This window comes from Suricata suricatta, chromosome 2 (assembly GCF_006229205.1).
Source record: "Suricata suricatta isolate VVHF042 chromosome 2, meerkat_22Aug2017_6uvM2_HiC, whole genome shotgun sequence".
Taxonomy (NCBI): Eukaryota; Metazoa; Chordata; class Mammalia; order Carnivora; family Herpestidae; genus Suricata; species Suricata suricatta.
In genome coordinates this window covers 130,871,228-130,898,029 of record NC_043701.1, presented here as the reverse complement: position 1 = coordinate 130,898,029, position 26,802 = coordinate 130,871,228, and the positions used below count along the sequence as shown (strand labels likewise).

The 26,802-nt window shown below is 38.9% G+C and overlaps 1 protein-coding gene across 4 annotated transcripts in view; it reads right to left on the bottom strand.

The window, feature by feature from the left end:
- CCAR1 (cell division cycle and apoptosis regulator 1) overlaps nt 1-25,185 on the bottom strand; it is a 57,404-nt gene extending 32,219 nt beyond the window's left edge. Inside the window, exons 1-10 of one of the 4 annotated variants that reach the window (XM_029931795.1) lie at nt 25,169-25,185; nt 23,637-23,759; nt 13,268-13,440; nt 12,644-12,688; nt 8,098-8,130; nt 4,910-5,103; nt 3,687-3,801; nt 3,381-3,573; nt 443-572; nt 51-212 (exon numbers count right to left, since the gene is read on the bottom strand). In XM_029931795.1, coding sequence (XP_029787655.1) covers nt 51-212; nt 443-572; nt 3,381-3,573; nt 3,687-3,801; nt 4,910-5,103; nt 8,098-8,130; nt 12,644-12,688; nt 13,268-13,440; nt 23,637-23,709 — 1,118 coding nt within the window. In that variant the 5' untranslated portion in view covers nt 23,710-23,759; nt 25,169-25,185. Of the gene's footprint in view, nt 1-50; nt 213-442; nt 573-3,380; nt 3,574-3,686; nt 3,802-4,909; nt 5,104-8,097; nt 8,131-12,643; nt 12,689-13,267; nt 13,441-23,636; nt 23,760-24,003; nt 24,104-24,822; nt 25,036-25,168 lie in introns of those variants that run through there. The other 3 variants (XM_029931792.1, XM_029931793.1, XM_029931794.1) reach the window with 3 other exon arrangements.
- Nucleotides 25,186-26,802: the final 1,617 nt, after the last annotated feature.

Sequence of the window (26,802 nt, the reverse complement as noted above, 5' to 3'; positions counted from 1 at the left end):
TAATCAGATATTGGTAATTCAAGAAAACAACTGAAGGGCGAGGAACTTACCAATCTAAAGAAAATTTTGAAAACTGAACTGTGTAACGTGGAACAACACGTCGAACTCTTCGAGGTGATCGTTCTCGCTCTCTTCGAGGAGATCTCTCCCGGGAACGTTTTCTTTGAGGAGACCTTTCTCTGGATCTACGTCTTTCTCTCTCCCTTTCACGACTTAAAACAGAATTTTCTAAAATTACTAATATTTCTGGCATTATTGAAGAGTTCTTATTACAAGAAAGATTTCAATATACTTTAATAATTTTTTAAAAACGTACCACTTTTAAATGTACTTCATTGGCATTAAATATTTAAATTGGCATTTAAGTACTCTTCAGTGGGCATTAAGTGTATTCACACTGCAACCATCACCACTATCAAACTTAACACTTTTAAAGACATACCTTCTGTCATCTTTTCTGTTAGGCACTTGATCCCCTCTATCATTCCTTCCTGAAAATCTGGATGGTGGATCTAATCTCCGTGCTGGTTGTGGCTGTGAAACTATACGGACAGGAGGCTGCAATAAACCAGCTTTAAAAGACACAGAAAAAATATTTTAAATAAAAGCATCACCTAGTTATGTTTTACAAATAGAAAAAGTTGGCTAACATCCAAAGCTTTGTGGCCAAAAAATTGTAGACACCATTTATTTGTATATACTTTTCACAATAGTTTAAAAACGCAAAAGCTAAGGTACCATATAAAACCAGGCTATAAACCAAATCCAAGGGCTGTAGTTTGAAATCCCTTATCCACAGACAGTAAACCAGAGTGCTGTACAGTAAGATATTCACGGGGTGCCAAAGTATCACTCAGAGAAAACGAGGTCCTTATAATGGAGGTCTATGGCTACTACTCTGACCAAGTAATCAAATTTATCATCAATTATATAAAAATCTGACACGTGTCTCCTACTATGGTGCAATATGAATTACAAAACTCCATATATAATGTGTTCTTGCCAAAGCCTTTAGACTTAACTCTAGTTCATAGTTTATGTGACAGATAGAACAAGGTAAAAAAATTGCAAGGAATCAAAGCAAACCGAGAAAACAACATTCCAAAACAATCTATAGGTCAATAAGCCCAATTTCTTCAAAATGTCGACACCATAGGAGCACCTGGCTGGCTCAGTCGGTTAAACGTCCAACTTCGACTCAGATCATGATCTCAGTTTGTGAGTTCGAGCCCCACGTCAGGCTCCGTGCTAACAGCTTAGAGCCTGGAGCCTGCTTCAGATTCTGTGTCTCCCCCTCTCTCTGCCCCTCCCCTGGCTCATGTTCTGTCTCTGTCTTTCAATAATAAATAAAAATGTTAAAAAAAAAGAAGTCGACATCATAAAGGAAGAAAGAAAAAGTGGGAAACTATTCTAGAATAAAACACAAAATAAAGCGTTAACAATTTATATAAGATTATAAGTATACAAGTAATCACTATATTGTTCTTTTGACATTTTTGTATGCTTGAAAATTTTCATGGTAAACCTGGCAGAGGAAAAATTAACTAACTTATGTTTCTTATATTAAGGAATCTCAGTTCCCAATGGAAAATTCCCTACACTTATGACAACTAAACTTAGTGAACTTAGTTACAACTGAACTTAGTTCTGAAATCCTCACCTACCAAACTACTTTTCACTCTTCTTAAGACTTTAAATAATCTGGGGCACCTGAGTGGCTCAGTCGATTTAGCATCCAACTTCGGCCCAGGTCATGATCTCACGGTTCATGGGTTTGAGCCCCACGTCAGGCTCTGTGCTGACAGCTAGCTCAGAGCCTGGAGCCTGCTTCCAATTCTGTAGGTGTCTCTCTCTGCCCCTCCCCTGCTCATGATCTGTCTCTCAAAAATAAATAAATGTTAAAAAAAAAATTTTAAATAATCTTTCTACCCAACATGGAGCTTGAACTCACAACCCTAAGATCAAGAGTTGCAAACTCCTCCAACTGAGCCAGCCAGGTGCCCCTATTTTTCTCTCTTCTATTTTTTCTACCCTACTCATTGCTTCTGTAAGTCATCCACCAAATTCATGGGACATAACAGCACCAGAAACACCGCTTCCTTCACCCCTCCCACAGAAGTCATTATCTCTTCTTGAGACAATGACAAGGGAAAAATGCTATTTAAGTCGCAGCTCACTAACAGGAAACAAAACCTCTTAGGAAAAAGATAGAAAAAAAAATAGAAATCACATGACTGGGGTGCCCTGCTGGCTCAGATGGAAGAGCATCCTAATTCTTGACTTCAGGGTCATGAGTTCAAGCTCCACATCAGTGCAGAGATTACTTATAAATAAAATTTTAAGAAATAAATAACAAAACTTAAAAATTTTTTAAAATTAAATAAAAATTTGACAAAAGGAGAAAAACCACAGGCCTACCAGTCAGATATTTGGAAGAACCAAGAGCCTGGAAACGGTCTCACATTAACTGGTTAAAGTCACAGATACCCTCAGACTCTGCAGTGCCACCTAACAGTATATGCCCTGGACACCTATACAAGGAGAAACCCATGCACATTCCTCTGAGACACACATATGAGGACATTTATAGGAGAATTTTCCAAAACCAAAAACTAGAAACAATTCAAATGTTTGCCAAAGAACAGATAAACTGTACAATATTCATACATATAATACTACCTAACAATGAAAAGAATAACCTATATACATGGAGAAAAAAGTATGAGACACTGTCAAAACATAACCTTGAATAAAGTTTTACACAACAGATTATATAAATGGAATCACACACTATGTAAAATTCAAAAACAAACCTAACTATACTATGCGGACATGCATAGATAGAGGGTAAAACTATTAAAAAAGAGTAAACTAGCCATTTTATTTTTTTACCCAAATAGTGATGGTGGAGGTATTCATTACACTATAATCTCTTTAATAATTCTGTTATAAGTATGTCATAATTTATAATAAAAAGAGAAAATGCCACAATTACACTTAAATAGCAATTAAGTAGGCTTCCGTTAAGCCAAGGCTATCTTTGTTAACACGGTTCAGTAAAAAAATGTCCAGAGCTTCAAATAATTAATTTGCAAAGGAAATGTAAAACACAGCTCGATTATTTCATGCACCACAATTCAACAAAGTACTACCACTAGACAACATGTATATATAATGTTATGTTTATATGACATTTTCTTCCACTACAGATAAAATACCAATGAAGCGACAGGGGATTAATAAGATACTTACACTTCCTATCGAGTATTCTGGAAATCCCTGCCTTTTTTATCATTAAAAGCATGCTCTTTTTATTGTTACAACTGAAGAGCTGTGAAAGTTACGTATTCGTCTGAACAGAGACGCACTGCACGTAATACCTTTCTGCTGTGGCTGCTGTAACAAAGGCTGTGGCTGAGTCTGCAATAACGGTGTAATAGAAGCTGCTGAAATCTGTGCCTGCAGCAGTGACTGGGGCTGGGGCTGGGCCTGGACACCAAACGTCGTCTGTGGTGCAATTGGCTGAAGTACGGCAGGAGGAGTCTTCAGTAAAGGTTGAGTTTGGGATTGATTCTTAACAAAAATTAAAAAAATAAATAAAAATTTTTAAAAGGAAGAAAATACTTCAATAATTAGAAGACTGAATCACCAAGTTTCTGTAATACCTAACTCAGTACTTTACACACCTGATTTGGTAGTGTCTGAATTCTTTGTGCGTTCCATTTAAAAGGCATATTGGGATTATATGTAGCTTCAACCAATACTCTGTCACCCACTTGGGGGGTTTTCCCTTTGACAGCACTGGAAAAAAATTAAGTTAACTATAAATGCAATTAAAAGATTCCTCCAAAAAACATATTTTATTAGTAGTATTTTAACTAAACTGAAATGGAAGTCTAAAAAGCTCTTAAAAATTAGCTATACCTCCTACACTTATTTTGAGAACTGATCACGTGACACCCTCCCTATAAAAACACAGGGTTTGGAGTGAAAGAAATAATCCCCCCCTCGCCCCATTTTCTCCCAATACTGTGTCCTTCCTTCGACAATACATTCTAAGTTCTATAATCCAGGAGTAAAATCTCCTTGGGGCTGTAGAGAGCTAAGAGAAATGAGACAGAAAATAGGTGACCCGTTTTTTTTTTTTAATGTCATACAGTAATTACATTTCCCAAAAACGTACTTCTAAGGCAATTCATTATGAATATATTTGAAATATCCAAGGAAAATCTTATTTCATGTAACCACCATCACACTAAAAAAGTACAATTTTTAATAGGTTAGTCACTAACCATTCAATTGGATTCACTAATTTTCCAGTTGAAAAATGCTTTTTTAGCACATACTGTCATTAGATATGTCAAACAGAAGATTAATTTGAGAAGGCCTGACTAATTAAATCTCTACTCTTATTTTAAGTCTGCCCATGAAGAGTTGGAAAAAGTCACTCCTATAAAACATGTGTAAAGAATTCACCATTAGCTATCATGTCCAATAACCAGAAGATAGCCTCATTCATATTCTCCAACAAAAAGGCCAGATACAAATATAATACAAACTCGATGAATAAAACATTAGAAACAAACCACAATCCTATGCCATAATTAAGCCTTATCAATATGCTTCATGCTAAATACAAGAAGGCGGGGGCACCTGGGTGGCTCAGTAGGTTGAGCATCCAACTCTCAATTTCAGCTCAAGTCATCATCTCACAGTTTAAGAGTTCAAGCTCCATGTGGGGCTCGGCCCAGATGGTACAGAGCCTGCTTAGGATTCTCTCTCCCTGCCCTCACTGCCCCTCCCCCACTTACTTGCACACACAGGCACATTCACACTCACTCTCTCAAATAAACTTAAAAATAAACAAATAAATACAAGAAGGCAATTGTCAACACCTAAGTAAGTTTACCTAAGCTGAAAGAATACATCTTCATCCACAAATCCGAATGTATCATGTAGTTTTGTAACTACACCTGTAAAAACACGCTGTTTCTGAGGTTGGGTTTGTTGCTGACTGGACCTGGGTGTTGGATATGATACAGTTATCTGTGCTGCAGGTTGAGGAGTTGACAGACTAAGGCTTGTAGGCAGGGCAACAGCTGGCTATAAAATAAAATCAACATCAAATTAAACAAATAATTTGACATACTCTAGTAATTAAAAATGACTACTCAAAACTAATTCAAAATGGTAATTTATTTGAAGTTAGGAAACACATATGAACACCCTGAAGATGAAATAAATAAAAACTAAAGAAATGAATCTTTAAAAAAAAATCTACTTCAACATTAAATTCTCTCAAATGAATGTTTTCTAAAACTGTTCCAAGAAGATACCATAGTGAAACAAGTTTTAAAAATATTGCATAATTTAGGAGTGCCTGGCTGGCTCAGTTGGTGGAGTGTTATGACTCTTGATACCCGGGCTGTAGGTTCAAGCATGATACTGGGTGTAGAGATTACTTTGAAAAAGACAAAAACAAAACCAAAAACAACAACAACAAAATGCATATTTCAGTCCTCTCTCATAAATTTAAAAACAATAGTGTCATGAAACTCAGGAAAGTCCTAATAAGTGAAGCCAGAGAAAGACAAATACTTATCATCTCACTTAAGTGTGAAATCTTAAAAAAACACCAAAAATTAACAGATACAGAGAACAGATTGGTGATTAACAGAGGTGTGGAGAGAAGGGGAATGGGTGAAGCTGGTCAAAAAACACAAGCTTCTAGTAATAAGGTAAATATCGGGATGTAATATACAGTATAGTAAATATAATACTGTAGTGTTTATTTAAAAGTTGCTGAGACAGCTCTTAAAAATTCTCATCAGAAAAAATTTGTAACTATGTGAGGTGATGCATATTAACTAATCATTTCACGATATACACAAATCAAATTATACTGTGCACCTTAAACTAATACAATATTATGTCAATTATCCTTCAATAAAACTGGAACAAAAAAAAGTTAACACTTTCATTGGTCTTTCTTGGTACAATAAAGCATGAATAACATATTACTGATTTAAAATTCTGTACATAAAAACGAATAAAGTCATTAAACAGACACATTAATTCTTCAAGAAAAACCACAGTACTTGTTTTACACCTGCCCAATAACAGAAGTCTCTTAATTTCTACAATTAAAAAAAGGAAAGAAAGCAAAATCTTATTATATAGTGAAGGAACTCAACATTTCTCAAATTGTGACCACAAAATTACTTTCTCATGAAAATAAAATTAACATCCTAAGACACTAATGATTTATGGGTACACACTGGAAAATGCTATTCTAAGAAAAAACAAATTTTTATAGCTTTTCTAATTAGTTTGGAAATTCTACTATTGGAGACTGAAAATACAAGGTCAGTTTTAGTTGATTTTGATTCTTTAATAAAAACAGAAAGTGAGGTTGACTTTCAATTCAAGTGAATTTTTTACAAAAAATAAGATTCAAGACTAAAAAAGTATAAAAGGTTATAGAGTAACCCTTCTTCTTTTTCCTGTTCCTTAGCTACCCAATTCCCTAACTATGGGGCAATGACTGTCACTAGTTATTAGAGGTTCTGCTTTGTTTTTTTTATTAAAAATTTTTTTTTAATTTATTTATTTTTGAGAGACAGACAGAGACAAAGCATGAACAGAAGAGGGGCAGAGAGAGAAAGAAGACATAGAATCTTAAGCAGGCTCCAGGTTCTGAGCTAGAGGTCAGCAGAAAGCCAAATGTGGGGCTCGAACTCACGAACCATGAGATCATGACCTGAGCTGAAGTTGGAAACTCAACTGACTGAGCCACCCAGACACCCCTTTTTTTCCCCCGGCTTTGTTTTGATCAGTTGTATAGTATTTTACTCTAAGTCAGTGAACCATGGGTCCTTGGGCCAAATCCAGGCCATAGCTTATGATTCTTGTATAACTTGTAAACCAGGGATGGTTTCTTACATTTTTAAATAATTTCTAAAAAGAAACATATATACAACAGGGACCATAATGGTCCACAAACCTAAAGGAACATCAAAAATTCAAAAACATTTTAACTCAAGAAACTATCAATAGAACTCCCTTATGACCTATCAATAGCACTGCTAGGGATTTACCCAAGGGATACAGAAGTGCTGATATATAGGAGCACACGTATCCCAATGTTCATAGCAGCACTGTCAACAATAGCCAAATCATGGAAAGAACCTAAATGTCCATCACCTGATGACTGGGTCAAGAAGATGTGGTGTATATATATATATATAATGGAGTATTACATGGCAATGAGAATGAATGAAATCTGGCCATTTGTAGGAAAGTGATGGACCTTGAGGGTGTCATGCTAAGCGAAATAAGTCAGGCAGAGAAGGACAGATACCATATGTTTGCACTCATAGGTCTAACAGGAGAACAGGAGAAACCTAATGGAGGACCAGGGGGAGGAAAAGAGGGAAAGACAGTTGGGGAGAGAAAGGGACGCAACACTTGAGAGACTACTGAATACTGATAACGAACTGAGGGTTGAAGGGGAAGGCGGGGGAAGAGGTGGTGGTGATGGTGGAGGGCACTTGTGGGGAAGAGCACTGGGTGTTGTATGGAAACCAATTTGACAATAAACTATTTAAAAAAAAAACATTTTAATGCTGCTGAAAAATTAAGTTGATAATGTAACATAATACCTTCACCTACTAAGGTCAAGCTTAAAAAGATATATAAAAAATTCCTAAAATTATTCACTACAAAGAAAATGCTAAATGCCAAAATCAGAAGTATTTTTATTTTGAACAGCAGACAAAAGTTTATTGAGTGTAAGATCAGAAAGGAAGAATAGTAGGAAAGCTCTGTTTATAGAGGTTTCATTAGAAAGTGAATGCCCCAGAATTAAGTTTAAAATAAGACCTCATATTTATTCAAACTAGATCACAGCTGGATCTGTGACCAAAAACCATACGAGAAAAAGCAGCACACTTTCCGTCTGTATTTAACATACTGTTAAACTATTATGTGAGTCAGCCAATATTCATCTTCAAACCCTGAAACACTCGAATACAAATAAAATTTTGATCTATTCTTCATTCAGATATCCACAATAAATAAAAGTAATGGCAAACTAACCTGTGTTAAAAGGGTCTGCTGAGGTTGCTGTAACTGAAAATAGAAAAAAGAAAAACAATAAAAATAAATCAAAATTGTCTTATAGATGTCTTATATATAAGGAACAATTCCTATTAAATGGGTACTTCATTTCTAATTAAGAAATATGAAATATGGTAAAAAAAATATACCAGAGTCATTAGTTATAAGGTTTCCTACAACTATTTCTAACTGTAGATCTAATACATAACTAACTCATTCAACGGAGCACCTGGCTGACTCAGTGAGCAGAACATGGAACTCTTCACCTAGGGGTTTTAAGTTTGAGCCCCACACTGGTTGCAGAGATTACTTAAAACATAAAATCTTTAGGGTTGCCTGGGTGGTTCAGTTGGGTCTCCAATTGCTGATCTTGGCTGAGGTCGTAATACCAAGGTTCATGAGATCAAGCCCTGCATCAGGCTCAAAGCTGGCAGTGCAGAGCCTGCCTGGGATTCTCTCTCATTATACTTCCCCCATGCACTTACTCTCCTTCTCTCTCCCAAATAAACATTTTTTTTGATCTTAAGAAAAAAAAACCAACTAACTCGTTCAGTAAAGAAATTGATCTTTTATCTTACTTTCTAAGAATAACACATACAATAAAACCCCATATCCATAGACGGGAAAATTTCTAGTTCTACCACATGTGAATCACCATGCTACAGAAATGATTAAGTATCATCAGTATGTTACCTGTATCAAAAACATCTTTGGCTATCTATTTGCATCTGGCTGGCTCAGTTAGTAGTGCATGGGACTCTTGATCTCAGGGTCCTGAGCCTGAGTCACGTTTGGATGTAGAAATTACTTAAAAACAGACACATGAAAAGATGTTCAACATCATGCATCATCAAGAAAATCCAAATCAAAACTATAACGAGCTATCACTTCATACCTGTCAGAATGGCAAATTCAAAAACACAAGAAATTAAGTGTTGGCAAGAATGTGGAGGAAGCGTCATGTACTGCTGGTGGAATGTAAATTGCTACAGCTACTATGGAAAACAGTATGGAGGTTCCTCATAAAATCAAATAATCCAATAATTCCACTTTTGGATATTTACCCAAAGAAAACAAAAACACTAATTTGAAAAGATAGATGTACCCGTTTGCCACAGCATTTACAAACCAATATACGGAACCAACCACACACACACAGACACACTGAATCACACGTCACAAAAAAGGATGAGTTTTTGCCATTTCAGACAACACAGATGGACCTAGAGGGTATTATGCTAAATGAAATATGTCAGAATGAGAAAGACAAATACACAATTTCACTCATAAGTGGAATTTTAAAAAAATGAATAAACAAAAAAGGAGAATCAGAGCTATAAACGGAGAACCGATGGTTGCCGAAAGGGAGGAGGTTTGGGGAAAATGAGTGAAGGGAAGAGGGAGATTCAGACTTCCAGTTATGGAATTATTAAGTCATAGGAATGAAAAGGCACAGCATAATGGGGCACACATCTGGGTGGCTCAATTGGTTAAGAGTCCAACTCTTAATTTCCGCTTAGATAAAGATCTCACGGATTGTGAGACTGAGCACCACATGGGGTTCTGTGCTGAAAGGGGAGAGCCTGCTTGGGATTCTTTCTCCCCTCTCCCTCTCTCACACTTGCGTGCAAGCAACATGCACGCTCCCGCTCTCTAAAAATAAACACTTTGGGCGCCTGGAGGGCTCAGTCGGTTAAGCGTCTGGCTTCAGTTCAGGTCATGATCTCACGGTTCGTGGGTTCGAGCCCCACATCAGGCTCTGTGCTGACAGCTCAGAGCATGGACCCTGCTTCGGATTCTGTATCTCACTCTCTCTCTGATCCTCCCCTGCTCACATGGTCTCTCTCTGTCTCTCATAAATAAAAAATATAAAATCTTTAAAATAAACACTAAAATTTTTTTAATGTTTTTTATTTATTTTTGAGAGATAGAACGAGGCCGTGCAAGGAGGGAGGGTCAGAGAGAGAGGGTAAAAATTGTTTTTAAATAACCTGAATTCTGTTTCATAAACTGAAGAAGTTCCTAGTTTACAGTTCTTTTACATTACATTTTACAATAGTGCTTGTACAAGCTTGCCAAAGATAGAATATGGATGGCCAGTCTTTACATCGCACTTTCAGTTCCTCCATTTGGAACTCAGAAAGGGGAGGGATCCTGAAGAAATCATATGTTAAACATACTTTGACACCTACTGTGTTATAAAATGTATCATCAGATGTGCCTTGAGAATACTATATGTAACATTAAAAAAGTTGCTGGCTATATAAAAAACTGTTGTTTAAAAGCATAAGGAACACGGTGATGTTATAATAGCAATGTAACAAGACAGATGGCAGCCACATTTGTGGTGAACATAGCATAATGTATAAATATGTCACATCATTAAGTTGTATATCTGAAACTAATGTAACAAGTGTATGTCAACTATTCTCAAAAAGAAAAGTTCAGCCTACTAAAAGGGAATAAAATTAGGGGTGCCTGGGTAGCTCAGTCAGCTGAGAGTCCAACTTTGGCTGAGGTCATGATCTCGCAGGTCTTAGGTTCAAGCCCCACATTGGTCTGTGCTGACAGCTCAGAGCATGGAGCCTGCTTTGGATTCTGTGTCTCTCTGTCTGCCAGCCCCCAACTCACACTCCATCTCTCTCTCTCTCTCCCACACTCAATAATTTAAAAAAAAATCACTGGTTATCTAATTCATATATATCCCCCTAAAACTGAGAAGCCTTCTTTCTGGTCAGATGTGCCATATGCATGGGGACCATAAAAGACCACACACTCTGACATAGTTTTTCTGACCATGGTAAAAGATAACATTACCAGAAATACAAGAAATTGGTGTGAAAAGAAAACCATTTAAATTATGGAATAGAAAATTGACTTAAGCTAGGATAAAAGAATCTATGTGGGGTCCTATTCAAAGCACTCAGTTTACCTGGGCTACCATGTATTAGAGGTTTAATCTACCAAATCGCTAGTTTTTCTTTAAGAATAAACAATGGCATTTTTTAAGGCAATTACATCAGAGCATTGCCATTTTCATATGGTTCAACCTAACACATAATTTTTAATGATACACTTAATAATAATAAGTCTAAAGAATATTTTGAAAAGCAGTCAACTTTGACATCGATTTTTTGTCAATTTTTTACACGTTCACATCAATATTAGGGAGATAGTATAACCTTCAGAGAAAATGCAATGCTTCTGAAGCCCCAATAGACTTAGCCAACGATGAAATTGGGGCATGGATCTATGGATAAGACCTTATGCATTAAGAAGCCTCATGTTTTTCCAGTGTTTTTGGATCCAAGTTTTGGTCCTTCTCTTGAGAGCTTGTCTGGAGGTTCTAGCAGGGGAGCGCAGCTACTTGTATACCCTTGACCGAAGAACGGTCCTCCTCTATCGGGGATGGTCGTCCTCTTCCACCGAGCGCGCAGCTTCGGGAGGGGCGCACATGGAGCGGTGAGGGAGGAAGGGGACACCCGCCTAGCCAGCCAGATCAGCCAAATCAACCCTGGCGATCAATGGGGTGACAGATGTCGCAGCCAGATCGCCCTCACATCCTTGGTCCTTCTCTTATATCCCCTTTCCCCCTCCTGATTGCTATACTTTCCTGAAGCTCTCAACAACACTGAGAAGGAAGAAGACTACCTCAACTCTTGAGTGGCTGCTTGGGCTAGAACCTATCTATGCCTCTCCTTGGGTTCATTTTTTCTTACCTGTTTCTACACACAGATATAAGCCCCTATAGAACATAAATATAGTATAAGACTAGGGAAAAGGGGCCAAATAAACTTGCTTTTTACCCTACGTCAGGAGTTTTCAAATTGTTCAAATGTGCTGAGAGTAGGAATGGGAAAGTACAAAGGGAGGCTTCTACCCATTTTCAACAGCTCTGTTTTAATATATTACATATTGGGTTTCAATACACAATTTCATTAGAGGAAAAAAGAGAAGATACTGTTGCTTTAAAAAAAAAAAAAGGCTCACAAGGCTTTTGGCTGGCTCAGTCGGAAGAGCACGCAACTTTTGACCTCTGAGTCATGACTCAAGCCCCACACTGGGTATAGAGCTTACATTAATAAATGAATGAATAAATTAATTTAAATTAAAATTAAAAGCTCAAAGCCAGTGGTCTATCTAGGACTTAGGTTTCAAATGGGAAAAAAGACCTTTTCGTCTTCACACGTGGTCTAATATAGCATAGTAGGGCTAGACGTTCCAGACAGAGGTACTGGGCCAGTGACTCACTTATAGAACGATTCTTTCCAGTTTACCCTCGGCATGCTTTCTTAGAAAGATGTGACAAAAATGGTTGCTAGTTGAGGATCTGGATTTCCATAGGACATCTCTCTTCTATCCCTCTCCCTTGGAGACATTTTCTTTTACCTACCTCATTTCCCCGCCCCAAAAGAATTCAAATCATACATTAATGTTACTGAAAGGAAATAAAATCTCCATAAATTGAATCTGGGACAAATGACTTTTTTAAAATCAGTTTTTAATATGGAAAATATAAACTAACCTGCTGTTGCACACTATACAAGGCCTGCTGAGGTTGTGAATATTGCTGGAAAAAAATTTTTTTTCAAAGAAAAATATGGATGTTAGTTTTATTCATTCTCAAAAAGTGATATACATATATACAAATACATAAACAAAATTACACTAAAGAGAAATTTTCTTCAAAGACTAAACTTCTCCAAAAACAAGCAAAAGATTTGTAAGTACTGTCCATTTTAAGAATTTAAGAATTTTGACCATGCAACTGCACTGCTCCATGTATCTTAGGCATATATAATTTTCATAACCTGAAAAATTAATATAATGAAACCCCACAATTATTAAGTCTCTAAAAAATGAAAGTACCAACTGTGGCTATGCAGATTTGATAGTTTTCTAGGTCACATATTAAAAGCCAACAAAGGAGTGCCTGGGTGGCTGAGTTGGTTGAGGATCCAATTCTTGATTTTGGCTCAGGTCATGTTCTTACAACAGCTCCACATTGGGCTCCACGCTGACAGCATGGAGCCTGCTTGGGATTCTCTTCCTCTCCCCACCACTTCTAAGTCGCCCCACCACCACTTATGCTCTCTTGTTATCTCTCAAAATAGATAAATAAATACACTTAAAAAGAATAGAGGCTCACCTGTTGCAATGCAGCTGCTGCAGCAGCAGCTTGCTGCTGTAGCGCCGCAGTCTGAGTTAACTGATAGTTCGCTGGGGTCTGGGTGGTAAGGCCTGCTGCTGCTAATGCAGTTTGCTGTGTATAAATGGTAGGAGATGCTCCAAGGAGTGATGGCTGTTGAACACCCAACGCAGCTAAAATGAGATTAAAAAGGAAACAAAAAACATTATTTGGATCCCTTCTAGAAATCTTCCATTAAGTACTTAGTTATAATGTTGTAATTGCTTAGTAATAACCTAAGCAAAATTTGAGTAATGCTTGTTAAATTTAACTTATTCAGGTACCATCCCAGATCCCAGTAGCTTTGTACTTACTGTTGATGTCATGATTGAAAACATAATTCTAGGGGTGCCTGGACAACTTAGTCGGTTGAGCATCTGACTTTGGCTCAGGTCATGATCTCACGGTTTTTGAGATGGAGCACCAAGTTGGGCTCTGTGCTAACAGCTCAGAGCCTGCAGCCTGCTTTGAATTCTGTGTCTCCCTCTCTCTCTGCCTCTCCCTGCTCGCACTCTGTCTCTCTGTATGTCTGAGAAATAAACATAAGGGGCGCCTGAGTGACTCAGTCGGTTAAGCGTCCGACTTCAGCTCAGGTCATGATCTCATGGTTTGTGTGTTCAAGCCCTGCATCAGATTCTGTGCTGACAGCTCAGAGCCTGGAGCCTGCTTCGGATTCTCTGTCTCCTTCTCTCTCTGTCCCTCCTCTGCTCATGCTCTGTCTCTCTATATATCAAAAATAATAAAGTTAAAATAATTTTTAAAAAAAGAAATAAAGATTTAAAAAAAAAAACCAATTCTATAAATTAAACTACACAATGAACACAACCAACCTTACCTAGAACAAAAGTCTAAAGTATGCTCAAGTATTTTTTGGTAAAAGAGCAGGAAATAAATTGTCTTAACTTTACTCACCTAGAATTCACTAGTTCTTAAATTTAAAATATTTTTGAGAGCGAGCGAGCACGAGCAAAGGTGGGACAGAGAGAGAGGGCAACACAGAAACTAAAGACAGGCTCCAGGCTCTGAGCTAGTTGTCAGCACTGAGCCCGAGGCAGGGCTCAAACTCACAAACCATGAGATCATGACCTGAGCTGAAGGCGGATGTTTAATCAACTGAGCCAGCCAGGCACCCTAAAATATAACTAACCTTATCTAGACCAACAGTCTAAGTACTCTCAAGAAGTATTTTTAGAAAAAAGGGCAGAAAATAAATGGTCTTATTTTACTAATCTAGAATTTATTGTTTTATCTTCAAGACGAGAATCATACATTACAGACACTTGCTGAAAGTTATCTACCCTATAAATTTCCATTGGACAAAATTTTCATGTACTTCTACTTTGCATTAAAGATTTATAAAACTAGGGGCATCAGGCTGGCTCAGTTGGTAGAGTATGGCACTCTTGATCTCGGGGTTGTAACTTAGAGTCCCATGTTGGGAGCAGATTACTTAAAAATAAAATCTTAAAGGGGAACGCCTGTGTGGTTAGTCAGTTAAGCATCTGACTCTTGATTTGGGCTCAGGTCATGATCCCAGGGTCATGGGATCAGGCCACGTTGTTTGGCTCCCTACTGAGCGCAGAGTCTGTTTGGGGTTGTCTCTTCCTTTCTCTCCCCTCTGCCCTTCTCCTGAATTCCTGTCATCTCTCTCTCAAAAACAAACGGTTTATAAAACTAAGAAATACACCAAAGCAACACCTTAATATTGGTGCACTATAGGGGCACCTGGGCGGCTCAGTCAGTTAAATGTCCAACTTCAGCTTAGGTCATGATCTCACAGTTCATGGGTTCAAGCCCCACATCGGGTTCTGTGCTGACAGCTCAGAGCCTAGATTCTGTTTCTCTCTCTCTCTCTGCCCCTCCCCAACTCATGCTCTGTCTCTCTCTGTCTCAAAAATAAATAAACTATTAAAAAAATTAAAATAAATAAATAAAATTGATGCACTACTGTATTGAGCAATGAGACAAAATTAACCACAGCAACTTAAAATTACCATTTGATTAAACCAAATTGGCTAAAGAACTCAGAAGGACAGATTTAGGTATGTAATTGTTTAATGTATGCTTAGACAGGGCTAAGATTTTACTTGATGCTTTCATGCAATTCCACTGAATGCAAAAAAGCAATCAACTAAATATTGCAATCTAAAAAAAATAAAATAAAAATCACATCTGGCACTATCCTTCCCAAAATTGGATCTCCTGGTACAATATTGGATCTCCTGGTACAATAACTAGTTCTCCAAGACATTCAAGTTTGAAAGCAAAAAGAAGGGTCTAAGGTATAAAAAGCTGAAGAAACGGGGCACCTGAACCATCTCAGCTGGTTAAGGCATGAGACTCTTGATCTTAGGGTCATAAATTCAAACCCTACTATGGACACAGAGCTTACATTAAAAAAAAAAGTTGGGGGGCGCCTGGGTGGCTCAGTCTTAACGGTTAAGCGTCTGACTTTGGCTCAGGTCATGATCTCACAGTTCTTCGGTTCGAGCCCCACATCAGGCTCTGCTGACAGCTAGCTCCGAGCCTGGAGCCTGCTTCAGATTCTGTGTCTTCCTCTCTCTCTGCTCCTCCCCCACTCGTGTTCTGTTTCTCTCTCTCTCAATAATAAATAAACATTAAAAAAAAAGTTGGGGCACCTGGCTGGCTCAGTGTCTCAGGTGACTGAACAACTCTTGATATATGCTCAGGATATGATCTCAAGGTCCTGGGATGGAGCCCTGTATCAGGCTCTGCACTGATAGCAAGAAGCCTGCTTGGGATTCTCTCTCTCTCTTTTTTTGCTCCAATTCCACTCATATGTACCCCCCTGCCTCTCAAAATAAATGAATAAACTCTAACTCTGGGGGCATCTGGATTGCTCAGTGGTTTGAGCATCCAACTCTTGGTTTCACCTCAGGCCAGGGTCTCACAGTTCAAGGGATCAAGCCCTATGTCAGGCCCTGTCCTGTCAGTGCAGAGCCTCCTTGGGATTCTCTTTCTCTGCCCTTCCTTGCTTGAGCATGCCTGTGCACACTTACTCTTTCAATATAATTAAGCTTTAAATAAAATAAACTTTTAAAAAAAGTATAGGCAAAAAATAATTTTTTTTAAAGTATAGGAAACAGTGAATTAAATTAAGCACATATTTTTACTCAACCTTTAATATGCCAACTAAGCATTATGAACCTCAAAAGATTGCCATAAAAGTAATATTTACTCATGGAACATGCCCTTCTACAAAGCACCTTGCTTTTATCTGAAAATAGCTCTATAACTTTTAGTAAACACCCTTATACAAAGAACAGTATTTTGCTGTACAGGAAGAGAACAGAGAACATTAATGAACTGGACAAAGCACCTAATCTAGAACATCCCAGAAAATCTTTTGAAGTATGAGGTCCATTATCAGTCGTTTAAAACTTCAGATTCATTTTACGTAAAACAAACCAAAGAATGACAAAGCAAAGCAAAAACAAACAAAAATCTCAGAAATTATATCTGCAGTTCTTGTAAATTACAAATGACTCCCTAAAAACCATACAGATTTTTAAAAATTAAGAAGGGGGAGAGGGGTAAAGGAGAATGTAACCTTGAAAAAAATTTCTAAATGTCCTAAATCCTTACCAGATTAATCTTTTTCTGTTTTTAAGGTGAGATACCACAGATGGGCAGAAAGGAAAAATCAGGACTAACTAAATGAACTTAAATAGAAATTTAAAAAGTGAAGACACCTGGGCGGCTCAGTCAGTTAAGCATCAGACTTCAGCTCAGGTCATGATCTCCCAGGTTGTGAATTCAAGCCCCTTTGGCAGCTCAGAGCCTGAAACATGCTTCGGATTCTGTGTCTGCCTGTCTCTGCTTCTCCCTGCTTATGCTCCTTCTCTCTTAAAAATAAATAAATAGGGGCATCTGGGTGACTCAGTCAGTTGAGCATCTGTCTTCGGCTCAGGTCATGATCTTGTAGTTTGTGGGTTCGAGCCCCATATTAGGCTCTGTACTGTCAGCTCAGAGCCCACTTTGGATCCTCTGTCCCCGTTTCTCTCTGCCCCTCCCTCACTAGTGCACACTCTCACTCTCTCTCAAAAATAAATAAAACATTAAAAATAAACAAAAGATAAGAAATTTAAATAAAAGTAGAGAATCTCAACACTAGACTAAGTTCAAAATGAAGTTAACTGCACTGAAAATAAAGAAAAAAGTATGGAAATCTAGGACATAAGTTCTAATCAGTGGATCCAGTTAATCTTTTAAAACTGTATGCAAAATTACAAACGAAAAAGTCCAAAGCTTTCATCTGTTTTCAAAAGAACTCTGGACTCAAAAAAGGTTAAGACCCGCTGTTCTAGGGTAACAGAAGCCAGATACTCACTGAATACAAGGTAAGGACCGTAGGGAAAATGATTAGTGTTTTAAATTCTACGACTGGCATGTTACAATTTGACAGAAGTTGCACCTTGCATTAAATTATCATACACCTCTCCTTCATCTACCTGAGCTCCAACCTCAGATCTGCTGTTTCACTGTTAGTACCAATTTCCAGGACCCTGGATGTTGCCACTGCAGAATGGTTCAAAGCCAGGATCTCAGAAAGTCTATTTTTTATCCTTACAGCTTCTCTAGGTGTTCTGAATCCTGGCAGCATAGGTAGGATGATAGCTACATCTCATTTTCACTGTTAGCAATCAGTGTGAATTAGAAACTACAAAAAAGTTACAAGTGACCCCAAACAACATGGGACTTAAAGATGCTTGACCTCCTCAAACAGTGAAAATCCACATATAACTTTTAAATCCCCCAAAACTAACTACCAATAGACTAGTGGTTTGGGATAAAATATTCCTAAATGAAAGAAAATACCAATTAGCTAATTTGTTGTTGGCATTATTTTTCTAGGACCTCAATATAGTGTTATGTCTATGTAAGCCACTCACACATAGGGAAGCATATATAGACACAAGGCTTTAAGACCATACTGATGTCTTGATAATTAAGAAGAATACAGAGATGCCTGGCTGGTTGTCGGTAAAGTGAACAAATGCAACTACTAATCTCAGGGTCATGAGTTCAAGCCCCACAGTGGGCACAGAGCTTACTTTAAAAAAGGATGGCACCTGGATGGCTTTGTTAGTTAAGCATCCAACTCTTGACTTCAGCTTAGGTCATGGTCTCATGGTTTATGAGATGGAGCCCAGCATCGGGTTCCCTACTGGTTGGGATTTTCTCTCACTCTCTGTGCCCCTCTCCACTTGCTCTCTTCAAAATAAATAAACTTTAAGGGGCACCTGAATGGCTCAGTCGGTTAAGCATCTGACTTCGGCTCAGGTCATGATCTCGTGGTTTGTGGGTTCAAGCCCCACATCCAGGTCCCAGAGCCTGGAGCTTGCTTCAGATTCTGTGTTTCCCTCTCTCACTGACCCCTCCCCTGATTGGGCTCTGACTCTCTCAAAAAAAAATAATAATAATAATAATAATAAATTTTTTAAACAGGGTTAAGCCAACACCAGGGGCAATTCTTTCCTACCAAATGAGTTGTAAACATCCAAATCGATCCATGGATAACTAACATAAGTGAAGTATACATAGTATATCAACTATTATTCATTTGAAAAGGACCATGAATGGGGCGCCTGGGTGGCTCAGTCGGTTAAGCCTCCGACTTCGGCTCAGGTCAGATCTCACGTTCGTGGGTTCGAGCCCCGTGTCGGACTCTGTGCTGACAACTAGCTCAGACCCTGGAGCCTACTTGGTTCTGTGTCTCTTTCTCTCTCTGCCCCTCCCCCTCTCCTGCTCTGTCTCTCTGTATCAAAAATAAACATTAAAAAAAAAAAAGATTAAAAAAAAAAAAAAGAAAAGGACCATGAATGTCGGAATTTAATCATTTGAGTTGCTGATTCAAGAGATTAGGGTTTTATCTTTTTTACTAATTTTTTAAATGTTTTATTTATTACTGAGACAAAGAGAAACAGAGCATGAGCCAGGGAGAGTCCAAGAAAGAGGGAGACACAGAATCCAAAGCAGGCTTCAGGCTCTGAGCTGTCAGCACAGAGCCCGATGCAGGGCTCGAACTCATGAACCACGAGATCATGACCTGAGCTGAAGTCAGCCGCTTAATGGACTGAGCCACCCAGGCGCCCCATAAGAGATTAGGGACTTAAAAAATGACTACTGGGCAAGAATAAAGAGGTAGAAAAATGCAATCATATTTAAATCAACCGTATTGATATTAGCTTCAGTCACCTGTGTAAAAGCACATTATCATTATAGTTTTAACTCCTAAACCGGTTCATATTCCTCTATGGCCAGAATGCAGTCATTTTACAAATGGTCACAAGAAAGAGGTGAGAAACTGGTATGCTAAATCACTCCAAGCACTTCAAAACTGTTGTGATTATATACATATACAAATGCAAGTAATTTCAGTCAAATCTACAAACTACCCCTAATCAATATAATTAATCTAAGGGTTAAAGATTCAATCAGTGGGGCACACAACTGGCTCATTAGTGGAGCATGCAACTCTTGATCGTGAGGTGGTGAGTTCGAGCCCCACACTGGGTAGAGAGTACTTAAAAAATAAAAAAAAGAATAAATAAAAATAAATAAATATCTCATAAAGATTCAATCAGTGGTTGATCAGCTATCTCTAACAATGTCTCTTTATACACAGAAAACTGTTAAAACTTTTGAACCTAAACATTCGGGAACCAAATAAGAATGTCACTGAACATATACCACAGCACTTCAGTTAGGAAATGGAAAAAAAAAAAAGAAAAATATTAAGAACAATTATTTCAGGGGTGCCTTGATGGCTCACTCAGTTCAGCATCTGACTCTTGGTTTCACTTCAGGTCATGGTATCAAGGTTCATGAGTTCAAGCCCTGTGTTGGGCTCCACACCGGGACTCTCTCCCTCTCTCTCTGCCCCTTCCCCCATTTGTGTACTCGTGCTCCTCTCTCTCAAAATAAATAATCCTAAAACACACACACACATTATTTCAGTGTGGAAGAAATGAGATTTGGGCTGGAAAGACAGAACATCTTGAATACCATCCCAAGAAGTTTGAAATTAATTCTAAAAGTACTTGAAGATACTTTTTCAGACAAGTTAGAGAAAAATGGAAGATACAGTGAACCACAATTCTGATGTCCTAACAGGGACTCTCCTGTGATATTCTGTAAGATCTAAACAAATTTCTTCACCATTCTGGGCCTCAAATTCCATATCTGTTGGAGAAAGGAGTTGAGACAGAATCTAGCTCAGGATCCATCCAGCTTTGAAAAATACTGTGATTTAAACAGAAACTATGCTTAGGAGTATGACATCTGACATATACATTGGAGCAGAGAGAGAGAGATAACAAGTAGCCTATCCAGTAAGTAAAGGAAGAAAGCAAATAAAAGCAATCAGAACTAAATAAAAGATAATAAACAAAGAGCAACGCCACCAAGTGACGGGAAAAAGAACTTTTTGACTTACGGATCTATGCTAAGCATCCTGGATTTGGGAAAGTATGGAAAGATCTGAAAGTTAGGTGAGAGACTCTGGGATTTAAACTGTAAGCAAGAGAAAGCTGCTCTGATGCAGTTATTCAAATGTGGAGTGCCCAGGGCCTAAATGTAAAATAAGAGTATACCAGAGACATTTTCAAAGGAGAAAGAAGTCAAGATTTGATATTAGATTGAATATGGCAGAGGGGGGGGAGGGGTGTTAAAGGAAAAGAAAATCAGGGGCACCTGGGTGGCTCAGTCGGTTAAGTATCCGACTTCTGCTCAGGTCATGATCTTGCGGTTCATGGGTTTCAGCCCCACATCAGGCTCTGTGCTGAACACTTGCTCAGAGCCTGAAGCCTGCTTCAGATTCTGTGTCTCCTTCTCTCTCTGCCCCTCTCCACTCACAATCTGTCTCACTCTGTCTCTCAAAAAGAAATAAATGTAAAAAACATTAAAAGAAAAAAAAGATGACTGACCCAGGTGCCCCAATACTAGTAATTTTCATATTGCTCTCAAGAGAAAATGAGTCAGAAATATAGACACAAAAATAAAATATTCAATTCAAGTTGAATTATTCAATTAACCTTTTTCTGTTCCATGATCATCTGATTTATGACAGTAGCCTCTGATATTAATATGTGTTATTTTTTTAATAGAGTAAAAAGTGACACCTACACTATTACCTTAAGTCTTTATATGTCCTTTGTTGAAATTTTTCCTCAAATTGTATTTGAAGCTGTCAGGAGAAAACTTAAGATCCTATAATTAGGTTAGAATGTTCTCCATTGAGGGGCGCCTGAGTGGCTCAGTTGGTTAAGCCTCCAACTTCGGCTCAGGTCAGATCTCACGTTCGTGGGTTCGAGCCCCGCGTCAGGCTCTGTGCTGACAGCTAGCTCAGAGCCTGGAGCCTGCTTCCAGTTCTGTGTCTCCTTCTCTCTCTGCCCCTCCCCCTTTCATGCTCTGTCTCTGTATCAAAAATAAATAAAACATTGAAAAAAAAATTTAAAAAAAAAACAGGTCTAAGATAACCCATAATTTCCTACAGCACAAACACAAGTTCCATTTACACAAATCTCATTATTTATATTTGGACTCTATTGCTAAATACAAAAAAGGAGACCTATATTTACTACTGACTTTATGTCTGACACTTTTTTTTTGTCTGACACTTTTTATAAGCCTTTGCTTTCTCCTTTGCTCAGCCTGAAAATAAAAATAAAAAGACTATAATCTATATTTAAGTAATTATAATATAAACGTTAAGATCTATAGAAAATAGCTTTTACCATAACAGCTATTTTATTTATACAGATACAAACCTAAAACAAATTATATGCAGAAAAAGCAGATAAAATGTGCTTAGTTTACCAGCATACAAGTACACAGCATTTGCTTCTAGGTACACAGTAGTAATTTTTTTTTTAATGTTTTATTTATTTTTGATACAGAGAGAGACCGAGCATGAGAGGGGGAGGGTCACAGAGAGAAGGAGACACAGAACCGGAAGCAGGCTCCAGGCTCTGAGCTAGCTGTCAGCACAGAGCCTGACGCGGGGCTCGAACCCACGAACGTGAGATCTGAACTGAGCCGAAGCCGGAGGCTCAACGGACTGAGCCACCCAGGCGCCCCACAGTAGTTTCTAAGAATTCCTGTTTCATCAAAACTAATACCAGAGTCCCCATTATTTAACATAAAGAAGTACCTGGATCTGAATTAAATATAATCCATAACTACTATTTCATAATATCTTCAGTTAACTGCAGAACTGGTCATTTAACCCCTTAAGTGAAGAGTAAGCAAAATAAAAACGTTAAAGTATCTATTTAAGGAGAAAGGCCACCTACATAACAAAATAATCATGTCCATTAAATTTTAGAACACCGAAGTCAGAAGATTATAGTATCTCTATAACTGACCTTCAATTACTAAAATAGATATTTTAAGTACATAAAATGTAGCAAAGAGATTATTATTAGAGATGTCATAAGTAAAAATATACTCAAATTAACAGAATTAAGCTGCAACTTTTCTGAATACTCAAAGAAACCCAAATTCATTCCATAGAATCCCTAAGAAACTTATTTTAAGATTCAAACCGGGGCGCCCGGATGGCTCAGTCAGTTAAGTATCTGACTTCCGCTCAGGTCATGATCTCGCGGTTTGAGAGTTCAAGCCTCAAATCGGGCTCTGTGCTGAGAGCTCAGATCCTGGGGCCTGTTTCCTATTCTGTGTCTCCCTCTCTCTCTGTGCTCCTCCTCCACTCATGCTCTGGCTCTGGCTCTGTCCCTCAAAAATGAATAAACATTTAAAAAAATTTAAAAAAAAGATTCAAACCATGAGTCAAGAAGAAAATGGTGTTAAAAAAAGTCTTCCTACAAGCAAAGGTAAAAAGCTCACTGAAATATTTTCAACATTTTTTTGTTGACCTTCTTTAGGAAATGTAAATATTCACTCCTTTTATATCTATTTATCTTTCTCCTTTGCTTGGTAAATTCTTTAGAGTTAGGTTTTGTACTTTAAATTCAAACAACTGAAAAGCATGAAAATTTTTAATGCATTTATTTTTAAATAAAACTTGTGAATATTGACACCTTAACATGCCAATAAAATAACCTCTAATCAGATAGTTAGAACCTAATTAAATCAAAGTTAATAATTTGATGGTTGAGAAACTATGTAAAACTGTCCAAACTGCAGCATAAAACAAATGTTTTGCTAGCTGATCCATGAATTTTTAAAAGCTTGACAAATAAGCTTAAAAGATACATCTTTTGCGAACATTTTACAATACTACGTATAGCCTAATTCGCAGTTATAACATGTCCTCTCCCCAACCCCTTATGTTCAGTAGCCTGACCTGGCTGAGACACCGCAGTGGCTGTAAACTGAGTAGCCCATGGCGGATTCTTCTGTCCTCCAAACTGAGCCATGATGAGAGGAGGAAAGAAACCTTCGCCTGTTTGTCTTCTATAGCAGCGATCTATTAAGAAAGAATCCACATTTTAAACTTCGAACTAGAAGTATCATGAAAGTATTATTTTAATAAAATGTATGTCAAGGACACCTTCCTAGATCACAGTATAAATAACAAGGTGTACACGAATGTCCGATATGCAGTAAAAACATTTTACATCAAGTAGCTCACGAAAAATACCCGATTTCAACATATGACATTAGGGGTAGGCTAGTAAGAAAGGCACTTATTTCGGTGACTACGAACTCACATTTCAACAGAAGACCATGTGCTGTTACCAACCCAAGTCTTAACAAAAAGAACTACACAGCTTCGGGTTCAAAGAAAATAAAGTCTGCGTGTTTCCTCTGGCAAAGAGATGGGGACTGAAAGTGGTAAAACCAATAACGGAAATCGGGTCGAGACCCTGAATAAAGGTATTTAAGACTATCGTCTAAATAACGAACACCTCACTTTCTCGGGATGAGAAGGGCCTAGGGGCTCCTTTTCTCTCCCCTCCCTCGAGGGGGAAAAACAGTTGAAATAACGGATGCCCCCTAAAGAACCATCGCTGAGACCCCCTCCCCCCAAAATCAGGCCAGAGAAGGCGAGGATCTCAGCCCGCGCACCCCCTCCTTCCCCCCGCCACTCGGAGGGGCCAGAGCGCTGCCATCCATCTTCCTCCGGCCCCAGCTCCTTCTGGGACGCTAACCAGGGAAGGCGGAATCTTACGTCTCACGACATTGGGCGAAGCGCCAAAACTGGGGTATTGAAAGCCCTGGTACCCTTAACCATCATGCGGAGCAGAGAGCCTCTATCCCCAAAACCCGCGCCGCCTCCCGCCGCCAGCCGCCTGGGGCCGGAGGCCGGGAGGCTAAAGCTCAACGGCTCCGCAGCGAGGGAAGAAGCTCGGTAGCCCCTCTAGACCCGCCAGACAGAGGATGATGGGCGCAGGGGGCACCTGAAGAACCCCAGGGGGGAGAAGGCGGGGGAAAAGAAGCGGTGGGGGAGGGGCCTGCCGCGCGGGGCCTGCTTCGACCCGCACAAAAGGGACCGTGTCCCTCCCGCCCCAGTCCCACGAGAACCCCACCGTCGGTGGCCTACGGACGCCGTGCTACCAAAAGAGTCGATCCCGGCCCTTCCGAGGTTCCCAAAAGACGTTAACAACCCCGGTTCCGCCGCCCGCTGCTCCAACCTCGAGGACCAAACCTTCACCTGAATCGGGTCCCGGCTAACACCGAGGCCATTTCAAACCCGTCAGCCTTGGGCGCATGCGCCAACTTCCCCCTCTTCCTCCACGCCTCTCCCCTCCTCCTCATTTCTCCGAGGACGAGCTTACGAGTATACGTTCAACGTGCGCGCTCCCCACCTCGCCTTCAATACGCTCACGGCTTTCGCTACGCAGCTAGACCGAGAGCGCGCCTGAGAAGAGTTACCTGGGATTCCGGGACAATGAGCCCGTAGTGTCTCAGCGCCAACTCTGAAGAAAAGACTTTTGTTAGGGTGGGAAGGAAGGAATCGGCGGTCACGTGATCCGAGCGGCTTGCCGCCATTTTGTGCTCTCTCGCCGTTTTTGTGTTTTCTCATTATAGTATTTGGAAGAATGAATATATCCTGTGCCAGCTTCCTTAATTTTTAAAAATTGAGATAAAATTCACTTAACATATAAGTCACTTTTTAAATTATTTTCATCAATTCAGTGGCCTTTATTTTTTATTTTTCTAGTGGCCTTTATATAGTCATAGGTTCTGCAACCATCATAGAGTCAGCCCTTAAGAGAAACCTGTACCCATTAAGGAATCACTTCTTAATCCTTGCTCCCACCATCCTTTCTCAACCGCTAATCAGCTTTGTCTCTGTGGATTTGCTTGTCCTAGATCCTTAATATTAATAGGAGTATATAATAAGTGTCCTTTTCTCATTAACCTCTTCAACTTAACTGTTGTTTCTAATGTGAAATGTTGGGGGTTGGGAGCGAAAGGTCAAGAAAGAATTCTCCAGACATGTTTGATGCCAAAAGGGTGGTTTTATTAAAGCATGGGACAGGACCCATGGGCGGAAGGAGCTGCACTGAGGTTGTGAAGAGTGGCTGATTAGATATGCTTTCAAGTTGGGAGGTGGTTAGAGAAAGCATAAGTCTCTAAGGAATTTGGAAGCAAGGTGTCCAGCTTAGGATAAGGTTGTATACTACTATCTAGTAAAATAGTCATGAGACCCTTCAGATGTGTATCAGTGAGCCATATGCTTGGAGGATAATTGTTAACCTATATCTTGGGGGATAGAGACAAAGGAAGTTTCCAAGGGAATTTTTACTGGATCCTGGAGGTCCGGATATAGTTAAGCTAAGGTTGCCTTTTGCAGATCACTCTGCCTGTCTTAAGTACTTGTCAATGGGCTATAAATTACAAAGTTTAATTTTTTCCCCCCATATTTCTTTTGCCTTTGTTCTCCACAGCAATTTCCAAGGTTCCATGTAGCAACTATCAGTGTGTCATTACATTTTATGGCTGAAACTATTCTATTAAATGGATATTGGCCATATTTTGTTGTTGTTTTTCTTCCTCCTTTCCTTTATTGCCACATTTGGTTTATCTGTCAGTTGATCGTTTAGGTTGTCTTCACTTTTAGCTGTTAAAGTACTTCTGCTGTGAATACTCAAGTTTTTGTTAAAACACTTGTTTTCAATTTATTTAGGTATATGCTTAGGAGAATTCTGCATCACATAGCAATTACATACTTAAATTTTGAAAAATTGCCAACCTGTTTTCACAGTGGCCACACTAATTTACTTTATTACAAGCAATGCATCACATCCTCCTTAACCCTTACTCTCTTTTTAAAAAGTTGTTACAGCTGTGGCACCTGGATGGCTCAGTCAGTTAAGCATCCAACATCTGTTCAGGTCATGATCTCATGGTTCCTGAGTCAGAGCCTCACATCAGGCTCTCTGCAGCAGCAACTGCAGAGCCCACTTCAGATCTTCTGCCTCCTTTTCTCTCTGCCCCACTGCCACGATCTTCTCTCAAAAATAAAAATATTTAGGTGTGCCTGGGTGGCTCAGTTGGTTAAG